We start from the raw sequence: 21,311 nt of genomic DNA on the forward strand, positions 1-21,311 counted from the left end.
AGGTGAGTCTGCTGGCCATGGGTTGGTCTTCGACGTCCCTCAGGAACACTTCATCCTGACCAAAACGGAGGATACGGCGCCGGACGTCCACCGTTGCATCGAAGATCCGCATGGCGTCGAGTCCCAGGATGACGTCTTCAGTGATGTTGGCGACGAACACCCACATCTCCAGTCTCCTCTTTCCCAAGGTCAAGTCCAGGAAAACCTCTTTTTGGATGGGCAGGTTCTCGCCTGAGGCAGTACGTAGCTCATACCGGCGCAGCGGCGTCCTCCCAGGTAGGCCACGCACGACTTCCGGTCTGGCGATAGTGAGCGACGCCCCGGTGTCTACCAGTACTCTGCATGGGCGGCCTCTTATCCATCCGTCAGCAATCAGCCCATCGTCGCATCTTCTGTTAACCGTCTTCAAGATCAGCCGAGGGGATGGTGATGACGGCGCCGACGTGCCCCTCATCGCATCGGCCCCTTTTAGTTTTCCTGTTTGTGACCAGATCGGTCACAGTCCCTCCTCAGGTGTCCAGGCTCGCCGCAGGACCAGCAGGTGGGCACTCCTCGTCTTCGTCGCCCGGGTGATTTCGGTTGACGTTCCTCGACGTCGGCCGCCGCGACGCTCCTAATCCGGTGCGATGCCGAGACGTTCGCCGTCAACTTGGCTGCCTCCATCCTGAGGGCCGCCGCCAGAGCTGCATTGATGGTGCGATGCTCTGCCAAGAGTAGCTGTTGCTTTATTTCTGGGTCTCGAACTCCGCTGCCGAAGGTGTAGGCCGCCTCTCCAGCGATGAAGTCATTAGGTAGGCCCCTGAGCGCCTTATGGGCCAGTTGTTCCACCGCCATCGCGAATTCTTGCAGGGACTCGCCTGACTGTTGGACCCTCGTTTTTAGTTGGGTCCTAAATGCTGCAGCAAGTTGATGGTCACCATAACGTCCCTCCAGGGCCGCCATTATCTCAGCGGCTGTCCCATCTTCTGGAACGCTGTGAAGAATCTCCGACGCCTGTCCTTGAAGCGCGGTCAGCAACTGAGTAGTCTTCTCCGCTGGGGTCCAGCCATTATGTGCTGCGGTGGCCTCGAACTGGCGACGGAATATCGCCCAAGACGTCGTACCGTCGAACTTCGGCGTCTTGACGTTGTGATGTCTGGCTGAAGGCGATGATTCCGCAGGGCCACTATATGGAGTCCTCAACTCTGTGGCCGCTTCTTGCATGGCACGTCGAACTTCCTCGGCAACTATCTGTTTATGTTCTCTAGCCTGGCGATCCACCAACGCGAGAATGTGCTTGTTTTCTTCAGCATGTCGGTCCATCACCTCACTCGTCTGCTCTTGACGACGCTCGAGATCGCGGATTTTTCCGTCGAAATGGTCTACCTCCTGTCTCAACTCGGCTACTGTCTCGTTTATAGTTGTAAAATTCTGGTTTAATTTATCCAGATCGGCCTTAAGTTCGTCTTTCACAATGGCGACAATTCCATCTACGTGGGCCGAAACACTTTCGATTTGTGTAGTGACGTCATCTTTCACTCCGCTTATGTCACTTTTCATCTCTGTTTTCACTTCACTTATGTCGCCCTTCACTTCACTTATGTCGCTTTTCATCTCCGTTTTCACATCACTTATGTCGTTCTTAACCTCACTGATGTGCTTGTTCATGTTATCTTTTACTTCACTAATGTGCATGTTCATTTCTGCTTTCATTTCTGCGATGGCTTGCAGGATCTGCTGTAGGTTCTCCATTGTCGATAATGTCCCGATTCTGACACCAGTGTGAATTTTATTAGTAACAACAATGTAATTTATTCGTCACAACAATAATTCCTTTCTACAATTCACCTTAACGCTCTCGTCAACAATTGGATCTTCACTCAACACAGTATTCGTTATAGCACTCCACCGACGACAATGACAATTTACTTGGACTATTACGCACAACAATGAACTGTTAATCTTAACTAATATTTACACAGTACTATTTACAAATCAGAACTATCAGTTCTCAGTTCACAGTTCTTCTATCTCAGTCACTCGAGTTCACAGTATCTCGAACCACAGACCTTCAGAGACAGTTCACTGTACTCGAACTCGGGTCCCTCCAACTGCGGTCCACTGCACTCGAACTCAGGTCCCTCCAACTGCGGTCCACTGCACTCGAACTCAGGCCTTCGGATGCTGACGCAGATGCGGACGCACACTCGAGTCGAACTCCGGCTGGCTTGCTTGCTCTGGCTTTCTCACTGACTGAATAACTGAAAACTCTGAAAACTGCCGTCGTTCCTTCGCGACCGTAATTTATAACCATAGCGACGTAACCTCGAAGTTTCCAGCCGTCTCTAGAGATGGCATTCCAGAGAAATCCAGGGCCCTCTCCTCTCTACCAGCACCAGATGCGCGCGCAATCTCGTCGCGTGACGTAATACACCCTCTCTCTTCTCTCCACCGCGCGACGTCACTCAATGTTCCGTGGAGCCTCTGCGATCTGCTTTCATGCGGGACGCTGGTCGTGAGTTCGATTCTCACGTCGCTGTCATAATAACAATACCTGTGGGATGTCACAGCATTGCTATTCTGTTTGGCAGTTGCCTGCTAGATGGCAGAAACTTGGTATGGCTCTGGTGGTGGTGATAATAGCACTAGTAATGGTTGTGATGATGGTGAAGTTTGTAACGATTATGACGAGGATAATTATTATACTACTGGTGGTGACATCAGTGGTAATGATAATACTGATGCTCTTGGGGTGCAATAGTGATGCTGATATTGATGAGAGTACAAATGATGGTGGTGATGGTGGTGAAGTGTGATAGCAAGTTAGGGATGATGGTGGTTAGTAGGAATATTTTTTGTGACAAGTTTTTGTACTTCCTTGTTTTTTTTGCAAGTTATAAATTTATGATATGGAAATGAGATCATCTTCTTTTATGTTGAAGCAGTTAATTTTCATTGAACTTTAATTTGTGGTAAGAAGTAACGTACCTGCACATCCTGATGATTTGCCAGCATGTAGCAAGTGAAACTCATGGCAGATGCTGTAGTATCATGTCCCTGTAATGAATATGAACACAACTTAAAACAATGATCCACAAAAATTTACCAATATTCTACGTTGTTCAGTAGGTATTTTGTACAAGATATAAGTGAAATGCCATAATATTTTATCTGTTGTTGTTGTTGTCATCGTCATTGTCAATGATGGGAAACTGTCACTCTTCAGAGTGATTCTTTGAAGTGAAGTGAAACAAACACATCAATATTACGTTCTGTGTTGTACTGTACTTTAGAACCGTGATGATATTATATTCTGATTAAAATTAGTGCTTTTCCTTCTCAGTTCCGCAAGAAATGGCAAGATGAATATTTTTGTGTTTATGTACGGGAGTGGCAAAAAAACCGGACCGACTCTTGTAGCTGATTTCAGAGTCACAGATTCAAATTTTGCCAGTCACAAAACACATCCATCTTGTATAATTAATTGTAACAATGAAATTTATTGCATTTGTTCGATTCTTACCGTCTTTTGTTTCCTTCAGTGCCTCAAACTTACAGACGAAAAAGCTTTGAGAGTTTTATTTTATCTGGCATCAATATTACATTTCTACCTCTATTCGGCAAAGATAACTGCGTATTTTCACATTAAATAGCAGTACATATCTCTGGCTTCACTATCCATATTGAAATTACCACAGTTTGACATAATACACAGCACAGGATTTTGTATCAGCTACAAGGGTCGGTCCGGTTTTTTTTTGCCACTACTGTACATGCACACTCATGGAAAGAAAAATGATCGGTTTACAAACGTCTTCATGATGGCCATGCAGTACAGCTGTACCGAAATTTTGTATCATACTACCTTGATGATTCCACTTACTGTTCTCTCTCCCACGCCTTTACAATGAACCTAACCCTATTCTGCCGTTATCTATTTATAATTTAGATAATAATATACATAACTCACGAAACTTCCAAATACATGAATTTAACAGCTGCATAAAATTCCAAGTGCACTCCATTTGTTCACCATGCATACATGTGGAGAAAGCAATGGCAAAGGCTTATTGTCGGAGTGTTTCGCAGTTTGATGGTATGTCTATCTACGAAACAGAAGTTACCAAGTTCGATTCCCACTCACTGCTTGATTTTTTTTAAGTTTGTATTTTCACGTGATATTAATTTTATTCCATTATCGCTGTCATAATATTTTGCCCATGTTGTGTCTTATGAGTATGGCAATTTACTAACCCACTCAAAACAAAAACACACATGATGTATTATTTAAAAAATCTCGCATTTGTCTGACACTGCATTGCTGTGCTTCCGAGTGACCCTTTTTTATGGTGCATTTGTTGTTAGCAATCAATAATTTTTTTTACACTTAATTTAACTAGATTTTAACTTTGATCCTTATGAAGTTTGGACAACGAAAATGCACGAAGGAAGAATCTCTAAAACTGGTATCTTAGCCAATACACCAGGAGGTGCAGACAGAATTATTCGGTAAGGAAAACTCTGTCAAAGCTATTAGTTAAAGTAAAATTGGCATTGTCACTTCAAAGTAATTTATCGTCTTTATTTGATCATATTATCATTTAAGTATTATTATTGTTCTATAGCATTGGAATTTAACAGCACAAGTCCTTTTAATCGAAGTTAAAATCTCATTTAGTCGAGCATAAAAGAAACTATTGATTGCTAACATCAACAAATGTACTATAAAAACGGGTCACTCAGAAGCACACTGATGCAGTGTCAGACAAATGCGAGACTTGGATAAAAGGACTTAAGCTATTAAATTCCATCACTATAGAACAAGAGTGCCAGTCCCTTAGGTTTGACTTGATCTGCATTTAACAAGTACAAACCTCGAACATGAAGGTATCAACTTCCTCTCGTAGTTCTTCATCTGTGAGAAGAGAGCCATTTTGTGACGACATGATCAACAAGTCCAAGAAAGGAATTTTCTTCTTTTTATCTGAAAAGAAAAAAAAAATAATCACTGTGAGTTTTCACAAACATTAGTTTTCACTTACCACTATCTGCTAGCCTACAAGCAAATCGAGATCAACAGTTAAACAGGCAGCAGAGAAAAGACAAAAAAGTAAGTGCACAAAATTTATGAGGCAACTAGACCAGGAGATGAGTTGTTATTATTATTATTATTATTATTATTATTGTTATTATTATTATTATTATTATTATTATTATTATTATTATTATTATTATTATATCATATCTTATGGAATAATAGTATTTTGATTTTTAATCTTTACATACAGTACATAACTGTTTTGATAAGGGTGAAAAATTGCCAGCAAATTTTACATGAAACACTCTAACTTAGGGACAGGGTTTTTATTTTATGTATCACGATCTACAATATAAAACCTCAGGGTTTTCCTTTCCTTCTGAAAGAAGTTGTCCTAAGAATTATATAATCTTTAAAATTCCGACACTCTTGGCTGGGTTTGATGCCGTGAATCTTTAATCAATCAATCGATCGATCAATCAATCAATCAATCAATCTTCTTAATGTTCCAGCTGTTTGCTGACAACATAAAGTCCACTATAGTCCACTGTAGTCTATTCAGTTGTTGTTTTTCACGAGAAATGAGAGGTATTTTGATCGGTGTTCATTATAGATGCCTGTTCCGTGAATCTTTAACCTACCCTCTCGTGGGTACTCACCTTGTCGTGGTGAGGGGGCTTAAACTTGTTGTTTAAGTTAACAAGTAACAAAGAGGTACCCACATAAGCTGCATTAACACCAACGAAGTCCCACTATATTTTTCACTGCTTATGATTCATGGAGTCCCTCAGTGTAAAATTCTCTGGAGGTAAAATAGTCCCTCAATCAGATCTCCGGGTAGGGACTGCACTGAGAGAAGCCAAGAATCGTACTAAAGTAGTTATTTGGAACACCAAAAGTCACACCATCCAGTCAATCAGAGCCAAGTTTAATATTGAAAAGAACCATGAATCTTTAACCTAACCGTAAAAAAAGAGAATGACTAAATTAAATTCTTGCCTAGCTCGTTGTCTCCTGTTTCCGATTCTTGTTTGTGCAGCAATTCTTGTTTCCTCGCCTTGATAATTTTGTTGGTCATACTGTGCAGGATGTCCAGACATTTTTGCTGACATTTGCCAATGGACGACATGCGGAACAGGAAATCAGGATACAACCATAGCTTCATGCTCCGTTTGAGTACTGTCTTACACAGACTGCAATAAGGTCCACATCATTTTTTATTTAATTCTTACCAACATTAGGTTCTATGGACATGAAATACAATAACATTTCGGAGCACCATTATCTGAAGGCTGGGGTGTCGACTTTCCTTGCCAGAAGCTTAATAACAAATTCCATAAAGTAGGTCTACAATTTGAATTTATGATAGATAAGATGGTGTTGGGATATATTGTCCATATACAATTATTTTCTCTGTCATAATTCCACTAATTCTCCACCACTTACTAAGAAAAAACAATGGCGAGCACAATAAGCCTCTTTATGAATTACATATACATCACAGAAAGTATATGTAAATGATAAATATCAATTTTAAAATAAACACAAATTCCTTAGTATATAGCACATCCTGAAGCACATAAGACAGTCTCGAAAAATTTACTAATAAAATAATGAAATACTTTTTTTTTGCCAGTATTTTATGTGTGCTAAATACAATTCAAAATTGTAGTAAGATACATAAAGTCTCTTACAGAATAACAAGAAAGCCATCGCTGGTGGTAACAAGTCAGATCATTATCTCAGGGGGAGGGGCACGGTTGGATGTTTTTCCAATGTTTTCGCAAACTGGAGATTTGCTATGTCAACCTCTGTTAACGAGTTGTTTGAACTATAGTGAGGAAGACGTATTTTGAACCACTGTTACATAGACAGTACAATAACGCATTTTGATCATTGAAACAAATCTACTGTACTGAAGTAGTCGTATGAATTGTGTTTAAGCTTCGGACAACATTTATTCTTATTGAGAATAGAACTTGTTTCTTGCTACTTATTAAATAATTTATTTTGATTCTTGCGTACACTACTTTTAACACTTGAATATAAGTAATTGATTAACTAGCGGACTTACTCGTGTTAATTATGTAAGTTTGTGCGGCTTACAACTGTTTTGGTGCTTAACACACCATCGTCAGAGCCTACTAGATCTCGGCGTCATCTCGAACTTCTCTGCCTGTTATGTGGGTGCGTTTGAGTTTTGAAAGGTGTTGAAGAGTGGAGTCAAATAGTGTGTGTGTACTGAAATTGATCTGTGTGTTGAGAATTTGTTCGGGATGTGTTTTAGTATGTTTGTATATTTCGTATTGTTCTAGTGTGTTGAGTTTTTGGTTCTTGGGTTGTATGTACATAACCAATGCTAACCATACATACAATAACATAAATGCAGACATGGAAATCCTACACATACAACCCAAGAACCAAAAACTCGACACACTAGAACAACACGAAATATACAAACACACTAAAACACACCCCGAACAAATTCTCAACACACAGATCAATTTCAGTACACACACACACTATTTGACTCCACTTTTCAACACCTTTCAACAATCAAACGCACCCACATAACAGGCAGAGAAGTTCGAGATGACGCCAAGATCTAGTAGGCTCTGACGATGGTGTGTTAAGCACCGAAACAGCTGTAAGCCGGACAAACTTACATAATTAACACGAGTAAGTCCACTAGTTAATCAATTACTTAAATAATTTAATACACTGTTTGGTTGGTTATGCAGCCTCTGGAAAACACTGTAAACCTACAAAATCCTAAAAGAATAGAATACATAGGAGTAATCCACCCACACTACAGACAAACTTGAGACAAAGTAAGAAGAGAAATTGCAAGCATTAACGACAATAGAACTTTTGTGTATGAATAACAATTTAATCAAAAGATTGGAAATATGTGAATGCAGATGGACATCACTTTGAACTTCTGTACACAGGTTTATACTCATTATGAAAAAAAAAATTGTGTGCAAGCTTAATATCATTAATCAAAGTTGATTTATTATTTATCCCTGTTTAATTTAAGAAGCTTAATGATACCGAAATGGAAGTGTGTGAGTTTCCTTGTAAAATTCTTCGTAAAACCATTCGGTGTTGTAAAAGTCCATGTCACTGACCTGGGGATAGCCTGCACATATTCAGAACTGCTGTTGTTTTGAGCATTGATGTTCACCCCCATTGCCGTTTCTGAAATCAAACATCATATTAATAATAATAGTTGCTGGTTAATTGAACATGAGATAAGAAAAATTTAGTTATTATTTAATTTAATTTGTGCTCACTTTTTTCTAATTCAGATTAACAACTTTAACTCTATTTTTTATGTATAAAATAAAACTGCATTTTATTCCATAGATTTCATATGCAGCTACAGATTAGTAAACTTCAGTAATTATGGTTTCCTGTGGTTTCCTTTATTTATCTATCACATTTCTTAATCAAACTGTTTTGTGAGTAAATTTTGTTGTTGTTGTTGTTGTTAACTAATGTTGAGTTCTTGGCAATGAAGTCATTAACTCTCTTCTTCTCCAATATAGGAAAATGAGGTAGCAACAAGTATGACCGTTTTAATGTAAGCACCATATTTTTGTAGGTTATATCACCTACATGCAACCCCCAAGCTCAGTGATGGATCCAGAATTCCAGGATATTCTTCCTGGAGATTTCAGACTTTTGTTAACTAAAAAATATATTTTACACAATATTATATTTCAATAATCTGTTATGACTTTTCAATAGGGTAACTAAAATAAATTCTGTTAGTAGATTTTCAGATAGTTGTTTCCTTGGAGGTTGGTTTTTTTATGTAGGAGATTTTAGAAAAGTCCTAGATGGCTAGCATACTACACGTCAATATTGGCGACACTGAGGAAGCACATTGCAAAGAAATGACCACAACTTCATCGGGTGGGTGGAGACTGCACCATGAGAACACACAACCTTGCAACACGAATCAAGTCATGCAATTTTTTGCTACATTCAACATAATCTGTGTACCACATCCGTCTTAGAGCCTTGATCTCGCTCCCTGTGGCTTTTTTTTTATTCCCGTCACTAAAGGCAAAGCTCCGAGGCATTCAATTTGAGAGCTCTGAAACAGTGCATAAGAGACGATTCTCATGGACCTGACAAAGAATGGCCTGCATCATGTTTTCGAGGACTGGAAGAAACGCTACAAGTGAATTCAAGCAGAAGGGGACTACTTTGAAAAATATCATGTAAACATTGAAATAGAGTAATAAACAACTGTAAAAAAAAAATCAATCTCAGTCTTTCTTGATCAGCCCTCGTACATACATACACATATACGCACGCACGCACACACACACTTTATAATTAGGTACATTTATTATTATTCATGTTGTAAATTTAATGGTTTCTAGTGTTTACAGATATCGTCAATAAGACCTTCCCGAACTTGTGTTTGTTTGTCAGTGTCTGAGGACACCTGTAAAATGGAATTCATTATCTTTGATTATGAGGACTATAATGCTTGAATTTTGACAGAGGTAATAAACAGCTAGTAAATTGTCTCTTAGAGTCCTTCAATTTATAGCAGTCTCTTTTACTCTGCATAAATCTGCAATTCTTTCCTCCCGAAAAAAGTCACGCTAACAGTTTTTATCACTGTTAAAAATCTCTGCTCACAGGCGAATATGAACCTGGAAACTCTTCAGTCTATTGAAAAACTTTTCAACACGCCCTTCACAAAAACTTGTGACATATAGTAAACAATGACAGTAACACACATTATGATGTAATAAAACTTACCAGAGATGTTGTCCAGTGCACAGAGAGTCATATCATGAAAAATGTCGAATTCTGGACCATCCACATGGCTGGACAATTGTTTTGTCAAGACGTCGACATTTGAGTTGAACACATCAACAAATTTCTCCAACATTTTAAAATGAAAAGCCGGTGTGATTAACTTACGGTGGATCCTCCATTTCTCACCTGCACAACAGTAAAAAAAGGCTATTTCCAAAAATTCTAATTACATTTTCAATTGTCTTTGTCATTGTTACCATAATTGTAATTATCTATTTCATTGCCGCCGCCGCTGCCACCACCACCGCCACTGCCACCACCACTACTTCTTGCTGTAAAGGGGTGCAGCATTCTGGCATTTAAATTTTAGGAGCACTTAGATACATAATACAATCAAAATACTTTTGGATATGATAAACAACACCCCATATTATTTTTTAAGATCACAAAAAAATTGTCCAATTTTTCCCTTTTTTTATGTCTGTTCCCCTAAATAGGACAATTTTAGAAGAGAATAGATTTTTCCTTTCCCATCCAACCTCTTCGATTAGCATGTTAGTTGTTTAATTAATTTTCTTTAGCTGTGCAGGATTTGTGTATGTGTGCACATGTGCATGCATGAAAGAGATATGTATCCCGTCACAGACAAGTATAAAATTTCCTTAGAAACTCGTCTTTTAGTAGACTGAAAAATGAGAACAAAAACTTAAATTAAATGTTTACAAGAAACAAAACAGCTTCGCTGTAATAAACAATCTCGGAGACTAGTTACTAGCTTTATTAGGTTTCTTACTTGGAGAATAACTGTTGGTAACAGATTCAACAGATAAGTTCCCCATTCCTTGCTTCCTCTGATGATGAAGCTAATATTCAGCCCAGAAACTTTGGACGCTTCTGCATCAATGGCACGGTACAAAATCTCGAAGGCTCTGAACCTTACACTAATATCAACAAAAAATGTATATTTTGAATAATCTCTTTCTTGATAGCCTTTTTTATTTTAATAGGTTATTTAATGAAGCTGAAGCAACTGCGAAATTATTAGCACTATTATCTGTGCATTTCTGACAACTCAAGGTCAAGCAATGGACTGCATTTGCCACGTGTGCTTACCCCAATCTTGGACCATTCTTTTCAACTAAAGTCAGCTGGGACAGCCGGAATTATCAGTGCTTCAGTTCACAGTTTCCAGTTCAGTGACTCGTGCGTGGTTTTTCGTTTGTACGTGACCTTAATTCACCAGTTCGAAATGCACAGATAATAGTAGAATTTTGGTATAGTGAGATGATACTTAGCAAAATGAATCCTCAGACTCGCTATGGGATTACCTCACATCCCACTTAGAGTTGGGAAAACCTCGGAAGAAGCGCAACCAGATGCCATTATCAGCCCAAGCAGTAAACTAACCATGCTCGAGTGTAGCCTTGAATTATGAGCCTGATTCGCTACCATCTGAGTTATGGCAGTGGTTTTGAATTCTTAAAATAATATTACTATGATGTCCTGAAGCACTAACGTAAATAATCACTTCGTGATTCAAGACGGCGCATTATTCCGTCGGACCCGGGCTACTTAGTCACTCGTAATGAGTGCACCTCTGTACATAGTGTTGGACATTGTGTCACTGTCACATATTCTGTGACACAGTACATGAGGGTAGGCCACCAAAGGGGAACAGAGAGGTAGAACTTAAACTGAGAAGGATTCAATTCACCATCGGAACTAGAATCCGGTGTGGCTTAGTGGATAAAGCATCAGCACGCAGAGCTGAAAACCCGGGGTTCGAGTCCCAGTGCCAGAGAGAATTTTTTTTCTCTGTTCTACTCATAATTCACCATGTCTTAAAATAATACAAACTAATATACTGACCAAAATATATCTACCTGCATCGAGATTACATATTGCACTTTTCTTTTGACCTACCTTGTATTTGTGTTTGTAAAAAGGGGTGGTATATTTGACCAAGCACCACGAGCTAAGATCTATTGTGCATTCCCTACTTAGTCTTTCATCAGAACTTTAACCTATCTTAGAAGCAAAAAAGGTGGGATTTCTGTAACGTGATTCAAATAGAAACCAAGAGAAATTTACTTAAAATTATTGAAATAATAGAATGGAGGATAACTCAAAGTGACCCATACAAATGTAACTTGTCAGAACAAGACGCTTATTGTTAGTAGATTTTGGAATAAATCTTCTCCATAACGGTTTAAATAGCTGTGGTAAAAATAATAATAGTAATAATAATAATAATAATAATAATAATAATAATAATAATAATAATAGTAATAAAACTTTATTGCAAACATATACAACATAAAAAATAAAATGACTAACCTGAACTTGTCAGAAGGCCTTGACCAAGCCATGGCTCCAAAAATTTGTACGACCAAGGCTTACGCTGTGTTGATGTAGCAGAGAGAACAGTCTGCAAGGATAAAAAAAAAAAAAAAAACATGACCTTTGTGTAACTAGCTAGCAGTGGAAATCTGAGCATCAATTGCGTTCTTTCTCTTTGTGTCTTCTCATGCAGAATTTATTTTTATAATTTATTATTTACTTCCTCTTTATATGTGAGAAAATATTTCATGGTTATGACGAAATTAAAGTAAATGTTCATTAAATAAGAATTTGTAAGGTGGAGAAGAAAAGGATCTCAATAGCAACTTCGTTTGTTGTTATTTTTATGCTAGTGGAAAATTTCATATTAAAAACATATATCATATTATTTGCAAATAATTTGGTTTCTTTTAAATAACTTCTTATTATTTAAGGTTTAATCATTTCGAGAGGTTTCTTTGCTTGCTGTTTAGGACTGGCCTTAAAAGCTGTAAGTACAGTACCAGTACTATTACACACATACACATCAATAAGCCTATATCTTTAAAAATTAATGAAATATGGTGTTATACTTCAGAATGTCGCGTAAGTACTCACGTACAAAGATTGTGCAAATTAAAAATAATTAAAAAAAACATGCTTTTTATTGATAGTACAAGAGTAGATAAATAAACAACTACCGGTACATAAAAAAGGTATGTCCCCTGGACCAAAAATAAATAATTCAACAAAGCAGTAATAGCATAAGTACTTACACAGTATTCTGATGTTGTTCCAAATACGGTAGTAGTAATAGTAGTCATGGTGATGGTAATGGTGGTGGTGGCAGTGGCAGCAGAATAATAATAATAATGGTGATGATCATGATAATCATCATATGATGATAGAAAATATATATTTGAAAAATACAGAAACAGGAATCATTCAGCTGCCAGATACTTGTTATAATAATAATTTAATTATTACTCTAATTTGTTTAGTTAGATTTTATAATGTAAAAAATCATGTACGTAACTAGAGGCTAAAGTAAACTTTACATCATTTTTTATTCTTACGACACAAGCTGTAATATAAAGTTTCACTTTAGCCAATAGGTGCTTAATAAGTATTATCATATTCGTTATCTGTGAGTTAAACAAAAACAGGAAGGTACAAAATTTGAAACTTTGAAGTAGGCTCATTTATGGGATACGAATGGAATACTTCATGTAAAGTTAAGAAAAAACTTTCAATGTATGTATGTGCGAATATGCAGATCTTATGTACCAAAATATGTCAGTGAACTACGTTTCTTATAATGTAAGGTATATTTTTTCCTTTCAGTTTCTTACAAACAAGATCATGACAATAGAGAAAATAATAATCTTTACTTGAATAATTTCAGGGGAAAAATAGTTGCACAGGGAGCTATACCTGAAAGCCAGATTTGCATAACAATCTTTACTGTTAGATCGTACCAGTACTTCAGTCATAGTCACAGGATTACAAAAAGATACAATTGAATGTAAAATATTTTGTTGTTTAATGATGATACTTTTCTAGAAATCACAGTTATTTGCAAATACTGAAGAAAATTAAATATTTTTATGAGATGTATTATATTTAACAGAATTGTTTAAACTGTATAATGGTTATTAGCAGGGTTAGGATTTTTAAAGGACCATTTTGGCCTTTTTGTATAAAGGAAATAGTATTTTTTTTAGGGTTTTAACTATAAACACATATCCTTTATTAGTTTATAAATTTTACACAACAAATAATATAGGAAACGTGACAACGTCCATTTTTCTTATCTAAACTGATTAATATAACATGACGACATGAGTATGACACTTTCCTTTAATTTACTGCTTGTTATATGTAATTTTTAGTTTTTTTTTTTCTATTTAGTCTTTCTTGATTTTTGTGCTTCGTTTGGCCCTTTTTAGGCTTATGTGTGTCATTGAGCCGTTTTTAGGTTCTATAAAATTCATGTATTTTACGGCAGCATGCATGAAATGTATAATTATTCTAGATATTTTACAAAGAACAGTAAAGGCTAAATCCTTTGAATCCTAACCCTGGTTATTAGTTATTACATAAGAATATGAGGCAGTTCATGCAATTTATCTTTATTGCTTTATATAACCAAGATTAATATTCTTCTCACCTCAACGTATTCAGAGTCTAGTAGACCAACTGCAAGAATAGGTCCAAGCCACATGCGGACAATTGAGTCATACTTATTACACATTTCTAAACATATCATGAACATTTCTGTAAAACAAGAAAATAACATGAAGAGAAACTTTCCAGTACATTATACATACCTAATACTAACTCGCCAATACTACTTACTAAAATTCTAATTTATGAAAACTAAAATTATAATAGCTGCCGAGAAAACAAAAAAATGAAGAAAGGAGAAACGTTTTTGTCTTTCAGACATTATTAAAAGTGTAACACAAATGTTGAATACCATATGAAACTGTAATTTAATGGACTTGACAATGCCTGAAAATGAAAACGTTCGTCCCAATAAAAATAAGAAACTATGAAATCATACCTTCAATAAAGATAAGTAAAAAACAGAACCATTTATTTTTTTTAAATTAATGAGTTGAGAAACTTTTTACTGATCAGATCTGAAGATAAGTTGCTGGAAAATTTAGACTTGTTACTAAATATGACTGTTAAGCAAAACATTAATATGTACTGATTAGAATCCTCGCCATAATAGCTCACAGAGGACCAAGACCAACCAGCCGACTGCTTGGCCTCATGTCTGCATGCCTTAGCAGAGATGGACGATCATCTAACTAGTACAGGGGCATCATGTGATTAGCATGATGATCTCTCAGCCATTACAGCTGATTTGCAAACCCGCATTTCGCTATTCACTGTAGCTAACAAAATACAACAAGATGCTGGGTGGACACTGGTCCTATATACTGAACGAAATTTCATAAGAAAAATGCCTTTTCCATGAGGATTAGAGCCAATTCTCTTTCCGTTACGCAAGTCCAAGCATGACAAGTTACATCACAACACTACATCTATACTGATTGGGAATCTTAGTATCCTATACTGTATGTTAAAGTGAACTAGAAAAATGGTTGCAGGACAGATCAGTACATCTACTTGTAAAGAGGTAGCAGTCAATGAGGATTTTCGTACAGAAATGTTGGAATATAAAACACTAAAGTATTTTCACAGAACTTAGCATTGAACACTAACCAACCAACCTTTAAGGTTTCTTCCCACGTCTAGAGCATTTCCTATGAAAGGTAGAGTTCTAGGTCCTGGCAACTTTTCTGCCATGTCTATCATTCGATACATCTTAATTCTGATGTAAACCCAGACCAGCAGAAATGATGCTGTGAAAGCACTCAATGTGACCAGCAACCAGTTCTCGTACATTTTCAAGCTTAATTTTTACAAGTCTCAACCTGAAAAAGAAGAAACACTTCAATAAGATTGCACACTTATCAATGAATTCTCACGAAACAGAATCTGAATTTGTTCCTAGACAAATGATCCTTGAATCTAAATCAATTGTAATTACTTCCCAAAACAGGTAATTAAATCAAAACAGATATAAAAATAAATATTATTTCTAATTCCCTTAATATAGTCAATAAAAATATTAACATTACAGATACTTCAATGAGATATTGTGCCATTAGCCCCACCCCCCACCCGTTGAAAAGTTATGCCCATCTCATAAATTCATATTAACATCCCTGCCAGGGATAACTTCTATCTCCCCCTCAAAAAATATAATTGTTTTAATACGAGTATATGTACTTTATAAAGTACAAAGTAAGCAAAGAAAATAATATTTCTGTATTATCAACACTAGCAAGCTGACAACAATCAATAAGTTAGGAATTACACATCTTATCTTAAGCGTGCTCATGGGTATAATTATTATTATTATGATCAAGATGCAAGACAAGCAACTCAGTGCGATCAAGCATTGGGCCGTATAAAATGAGGATAATAATAATTTTATGTATGGTATTCTCTATCTAGGATTCCATTCCCCCCCCCCCCCCCCAATCAGAAATCTTAATTCGCACCATTGAGAGCAATAGTTAGACTTCCTATCCAATTTACTAATTATTTCAGTTACAGCCATTTTGTGTCAGAAACGAAACTATTCTTTCATACTTAAGTTTGGTGTGCTTACTGATATAGTTTTAAGATATATTTAATCTGAACATTGAACGAAAAAAAAAAAAAAAAAAAAAAAAAAACTTTAACCTGTAGGCCTATGAACAACAATAATCGTCACTGATCTATGAGGGAAAAATAAAATATCTGTCAGTTGGAAAATGCAACACCTTTTTATTGACAGGCAGGATTTTCACAATGATGGAATTATAACAATATCAGAGAGTGACCCAGGGTAATCACTGCTTTTTACCAGCAATTACTTCACAATTGGTACCAGTAATAAATTTATTGTGAATTGCAGAATTTCATATTTAATGTTTGCGTGATTTTAATTTTCAGATCTTTTTTCGAGTTAATTAAAAAAAAAAAACAATACAAAGTGATATAGTCAGTAAATCGAAAATGCCAGTTATGAAGTTTATAGTTGTGTGAACCATCCAAATAATTTTCGTTATATCTGTGGCAAGTTTATTTCAAAATCATTTAAAAGACACGAATCAGAATCAAACAGACTGTACTGGATGGATGCATGGATACCTACATGACGGATGGATAGATGGATGGATGGATGGGTGGCTGAATGAACAGATTGATAAATGACTGAGTGAGTGGGTAAGTACTGAGCGAGTGGATTATCTATGAAATGAGCCAACAAGACTATAAAGAAGAAATACACACCATCAAATATGTAGCACAGGAAAATGGATACAACACCAATATAACAGACAACATCATAAGAAAGATTAAACGCAAACACAAACACAAGAACTAGACGAAAACAAAAACACATACAAGATTGCATCATCATTCAAGAAACTAAAATACAACATTGCATACAGAACACATTACAAAAACATCTTGACACACAAACAAATAACTTAACAGGTATATACAAACTATCATGCAATATGCAAACCTGGCTTTCAGGTAATAGTTCCCTGTGAAGCAGACTTGAATAATTTCAAGGGAAAAATTGTTCCGGGGCTGAGGATTGATACCAGACCCTTCACTTAGTGCACGAATGCTCTATTGACTGAGCTACCCAGGAACCATGACGGTGTCGTGTATGGTTCCTGGGTAGCTCAGTCAGTAGACCATTTGTGCACTAGTGAAGGGTCCCAGGATCGATACCTGGCCCCAGAACAATTTTTCCCTTGAAATTATTCATATCATGCAATAGTTGCAACGACTTCTACATTGGACAGACTGGAATATCATTTCAAACACGTTACAAGAAACATATCACAGCCATAACCAAACCGCACAACAATTCAACCTATGCAGAACACATCACAAACTCCAATCACAACTACAGCAACACAGACACTGACATGAAAATACTACACATCCAACCAAAAAACCAGAAACTCAACACCCTAGAACAAAATGAAATTTATAAACGTATAAAAACACACCCACATCACATCCTGAACACTCAACTGAATTTCAAAACACACAACCTTTTCGATGCAGTCATGAATACACCTCACCACAACAGGAAACCAGAAGACAGCGGAGGATCTTCACTAGGTTTCGGACAATGAAGGATACCACTTTGATACTAGTCAGCCATGTAAATTGCAAAAGTTAACACAGTGAAGATATCATAAAGTTATTCAGTGATTATAAGTGTTAAAAAGTGTATCAAATAATGAATGATAAAATGTTTTTTGCGTGAGCTTTCTGCTCTCTTCATCTCTTGCTTAGATAAGCGTCAAGTTTTTTAGTATACTTGCGGCCGGTGGCCTTGCAAACTGTAACTCGCTGATCTCAAAAGCACCGGACTCCCCTATCAACTTGGAAGTTCCAAAGTATCTACAGAATCATGTTTTTGTTTGTTTGTTTTTATTTTTTGCAATTAAAAATCTGAGTATAGTATCTTTATTCATGTGCAGTCTCCGACATAGTTTGTTCTTGTAGTGAAACCTGGTTCTACAATCTGTAGTTGTAACGCGTGTCAGTTATCAATTATAGCATGCACACAACTTCAGTATTCTCTATTTTGCTGGCAGGAAGCAAGGAGCCAATGATAGTCGCCAATGATACTAAGCTCCTGTATCCTGTAAGCATAATATGTCGTCTGCGATTATGATAACTGAATGCTGGCCTTATGGGCTTTATTTGTATCGGGCCACATTGAAGAAAGTGATATTTTATCAAACACAGTATATGGTGATTATTTTATTTAATTTTTATGTCGAGTGTTTTAACATTTAATATTGGAATCCTAACTTTGAACTAGTTCATTGGTGTGCAGATTAATTAGTGTTGTATAATTTATTACTGAATTGCTGGGACAATATGAAGGAAATAGCAGACTCTTCAAAAGACCTTAATTTCTTGTACTGTAACAGTCTGCTGGAAAAATTATGAAAGCAGCCATTTTGTATATTTGAATTTGACAAGAAGTGTCATATAAAGAAGAGATGGCCCATGTCACAACTTCATAATCTGAGCACGAAAACTAAGAATTACGTTCGCTATTTTTAGAAATCTTGGTACAAATGTCATTTTAAGGCTCTGCAGTTGAAGTTCTCGACAAGAAAGGTCGCAGAAATTACCTGAAATACAAATAAAACAGTACATATCCCAACATTTAAAACAATGACAATTTGCATTCACCCAAAAAAACATGATGATGATGTTGATGATACTTACTTATGGCTTTTAGAGAACCCGGAGATTCATTGCCGTCATCATATAAACCTGCCATCGGTCTCTATTCTGACCAAGCTGAATCCAGTCCTTACCATCGTATTCCACCTCCCTCAAATTTATTTTAATATTATCCTCCCATCTGTGTCTCAGCATTCCCAAAGGTCTTTTTCCTTCTGGCATTTCTGAATTCACCCATATTTATAATAATAATAATAATAATAATAATAATAATAATAATAATAATAATAATAATAATAACAATAATCATCATCATCATCATCATCATCATCATCAACAGCATGGTTTAGGCCTTTGGCCTGTTCCGGCTTCAAGTATTGTGCTTAGGTGAAATATTATACATATTGTAATATGTTATAATGTTATATATCTGCTTAGGGTCCCTTGCCCAGGGTTACGAGTGAAGTCTCCAATGGTCGATGAGGCACAGTTGCTTTATTGCAACAATATGGCGAAACGAGCGGAAGGAGCAACCCTCTCTTTCAGGGGTCAATAAGAGGAGATGTTGGATTAGAAATCTTAAGATGGCAGCCCCATCACTAATCTACCTAGCTACACACTGGTCCTGTGCACTAGGGAAATTTAAAATACTCAGCAGCTCAGCAATAAAGAAATCAAACCGGATGACTATTTTGCGACGACCTACGGTTATGAATAAGGCTAAACGATCTGGTACAGCAATAATAATAATAATAATAATGTATGTATTTATTTACACTGCAAGTGGGCAAGCACCCAGTGGCAGTGGTATACACAATATAAACAATACACAATAAAATGATAAGCAATACGCAATAAAATTTACAATACACAATACAATTTTATACACAACACAATATGAATACACAATACAATTTAACACAATAATAATAAAACATAAATAAAATACCTAATTTTACAATACAACCTACATAATTTATGTACAGGCCTACATAAGTTTCAATAGTCTTTCACTTTACTCTCATCTCACTCACTGTAGTGGCACTATGACGCATTTCACTGACACTATAGAACACATTTCATTGATGCTATAAATTATCACTGATCGGAACTATTCACTGCACTGTAAAACCATAACTTTACTGATTCACCTCGCTTCACTGATACAACAGTTCAAATAAGTCAAATAATTACACCCTTATGCATACTTATAAACAGAACTACATTTAAGCTAAAAATTTCTAGTCTAAGGCCCTCTTACACGCTATTTTTAAATAATTTACAATTCAAACCAAGGAAGTAACTCGTCAGGCTAAATAAATACATGTCATCTTAAAAAATTAAATGTTAAATGTCACCTTAATTTTAATTTGCACTTTATACACAACTTTTTAAGTTATTCTTGAATCTCCTTAAGGAAGGATAGCCCTTAAAGACCGCTGCAGGTAGGTCATTCCAATCATTTATAGTTTTATTTAAAAATGAGAATTTACCTACATCCGTTTTCTGTTTCTTACATTTGATTTTAAAATCATGATCGTTCCTACCATAGTAAGTTGGCTTTTCTAACCGAGCCGTTATGTCTACCCATGCTTTCTGACCTAGATGTGCTCTGTACAATGATGTTATTCTAGTTTTCCTACGTCTGTTTTCCAAAGTTTCCCATTTAAGTTCTTTTATCGTATTGTTTCCATCTTCTCTTTTACCTTTAACAAATTTAGCTGCCCTATACTGGATTCTTTCTAAGGAATTTATCTGATATATTCTAGAGGGATCCCAACATGTAGTTCCGTATTCCATTAACAGTCACACTAACGTTAGATATGCTATTTCCCTCGATTTGGGGTTAGCCTTTTTCAAGATTCTCATAATAAAGTGAAGTGCCCTCCATGCTTTACCCGTAACATTATCAACATGCTCTCCCCAAGAAAGTTTGGAGTTTAAATACACTCCTAGGTATTTACAACATTGTTCTTGCGGAATTACAACACCACTGAATTCGTAATTGAGACTAGTTTCCTCTCGGGTTTTACAAAATGTTATAGATTTACTTTTAGAACCATTTATTTTCATCCTATGCATTAACGCCCAGTTATAAATTTTATTCAAGTCTGTTTGAATAGCATCCACATCTGAATTATTTCTAATCTTTCTATAGATAATGCAGTCGTCTGCAAATAGCCTCACATTTGATGTAATATTTTGGCACAAGTCATTTACGTATATTATAAAGAGTAATGGACCCAGAACGCTGCCCTGTGGCACCCCTGAACTTACATTTCCAATTTCCGATATTTCATGACCTACTCTAACTCTCTGGGTTCTACCTTTTAATAATATAATAATAATAATACGCTCCTTCATCGATCAATTTGGCTCGAGTGCTTACATTAAC

At 36.4% G+C, this 21,311-nt stretch overlaps 1 protein-coding gene across 2 annotated transcripts in view; it reads right to left on the minus strand.

Moving 5' to 3' along the window:
• The window catches only part of LOC138714944 (cytochrome P450 4C1-like), a 41,501-nt gene that overhangs the window by 13,167 nt on the left and 7,023 nt on the right, over nt 1-21,311 (minus strand). For both annotated transcript variants that reach the window (XM_069847249.1, XM_069847248.1), the window contains exons 2-9: nt 15,367-15,570; nt 14,292-14,398; nt 12,140-12,230; nt 9,803-9,988; nt 8,149-8,218; nt 6,017-6,210; nt 4,854-4,963; nt 2,968-3,036 (exon numbers count right to left, since the gene is read on the minus strand). In XM_069847249.1, coding sequence (XP_069703350.1) covers nt 2,968-3,036; nt 4,854-4,963; nt 6,017-6,210; nt 8,149-8,218; nt 9,803-9,988; nt 12,140-12,230; nt 14,292-14,398; nt 15,367-15,541 — 1,002 coding nt within the window. In that variant the 5' untranslated portion in view covers nt 15,542-15,570. The remainder of the gene's footprint in view (nt 1-2,967; nt 3,037-4,853; nt 4,964-6,016; nt 6,211-8,148; nt 8,219-9,802; nt 9,989-12,139; nt 12,231-14,291; nt 14,399-15,366; nt 15,571-21,311) is intronic.

Source organism: Periplaneta americana, chromosome 15 (assembly GCF_040183065.1).
Source record: "Periplaneta americana isolate PAMFEO1 chromosome 15, P.americana_PAMFEO1_priV1, whole genome shotgun sequence".
Lineage (NCBI taxonomy): Eukaryota > Metazoa > Arthropoda > Insecta > Blattodea > Blattidae > Periplaneta > Periplaneta americana.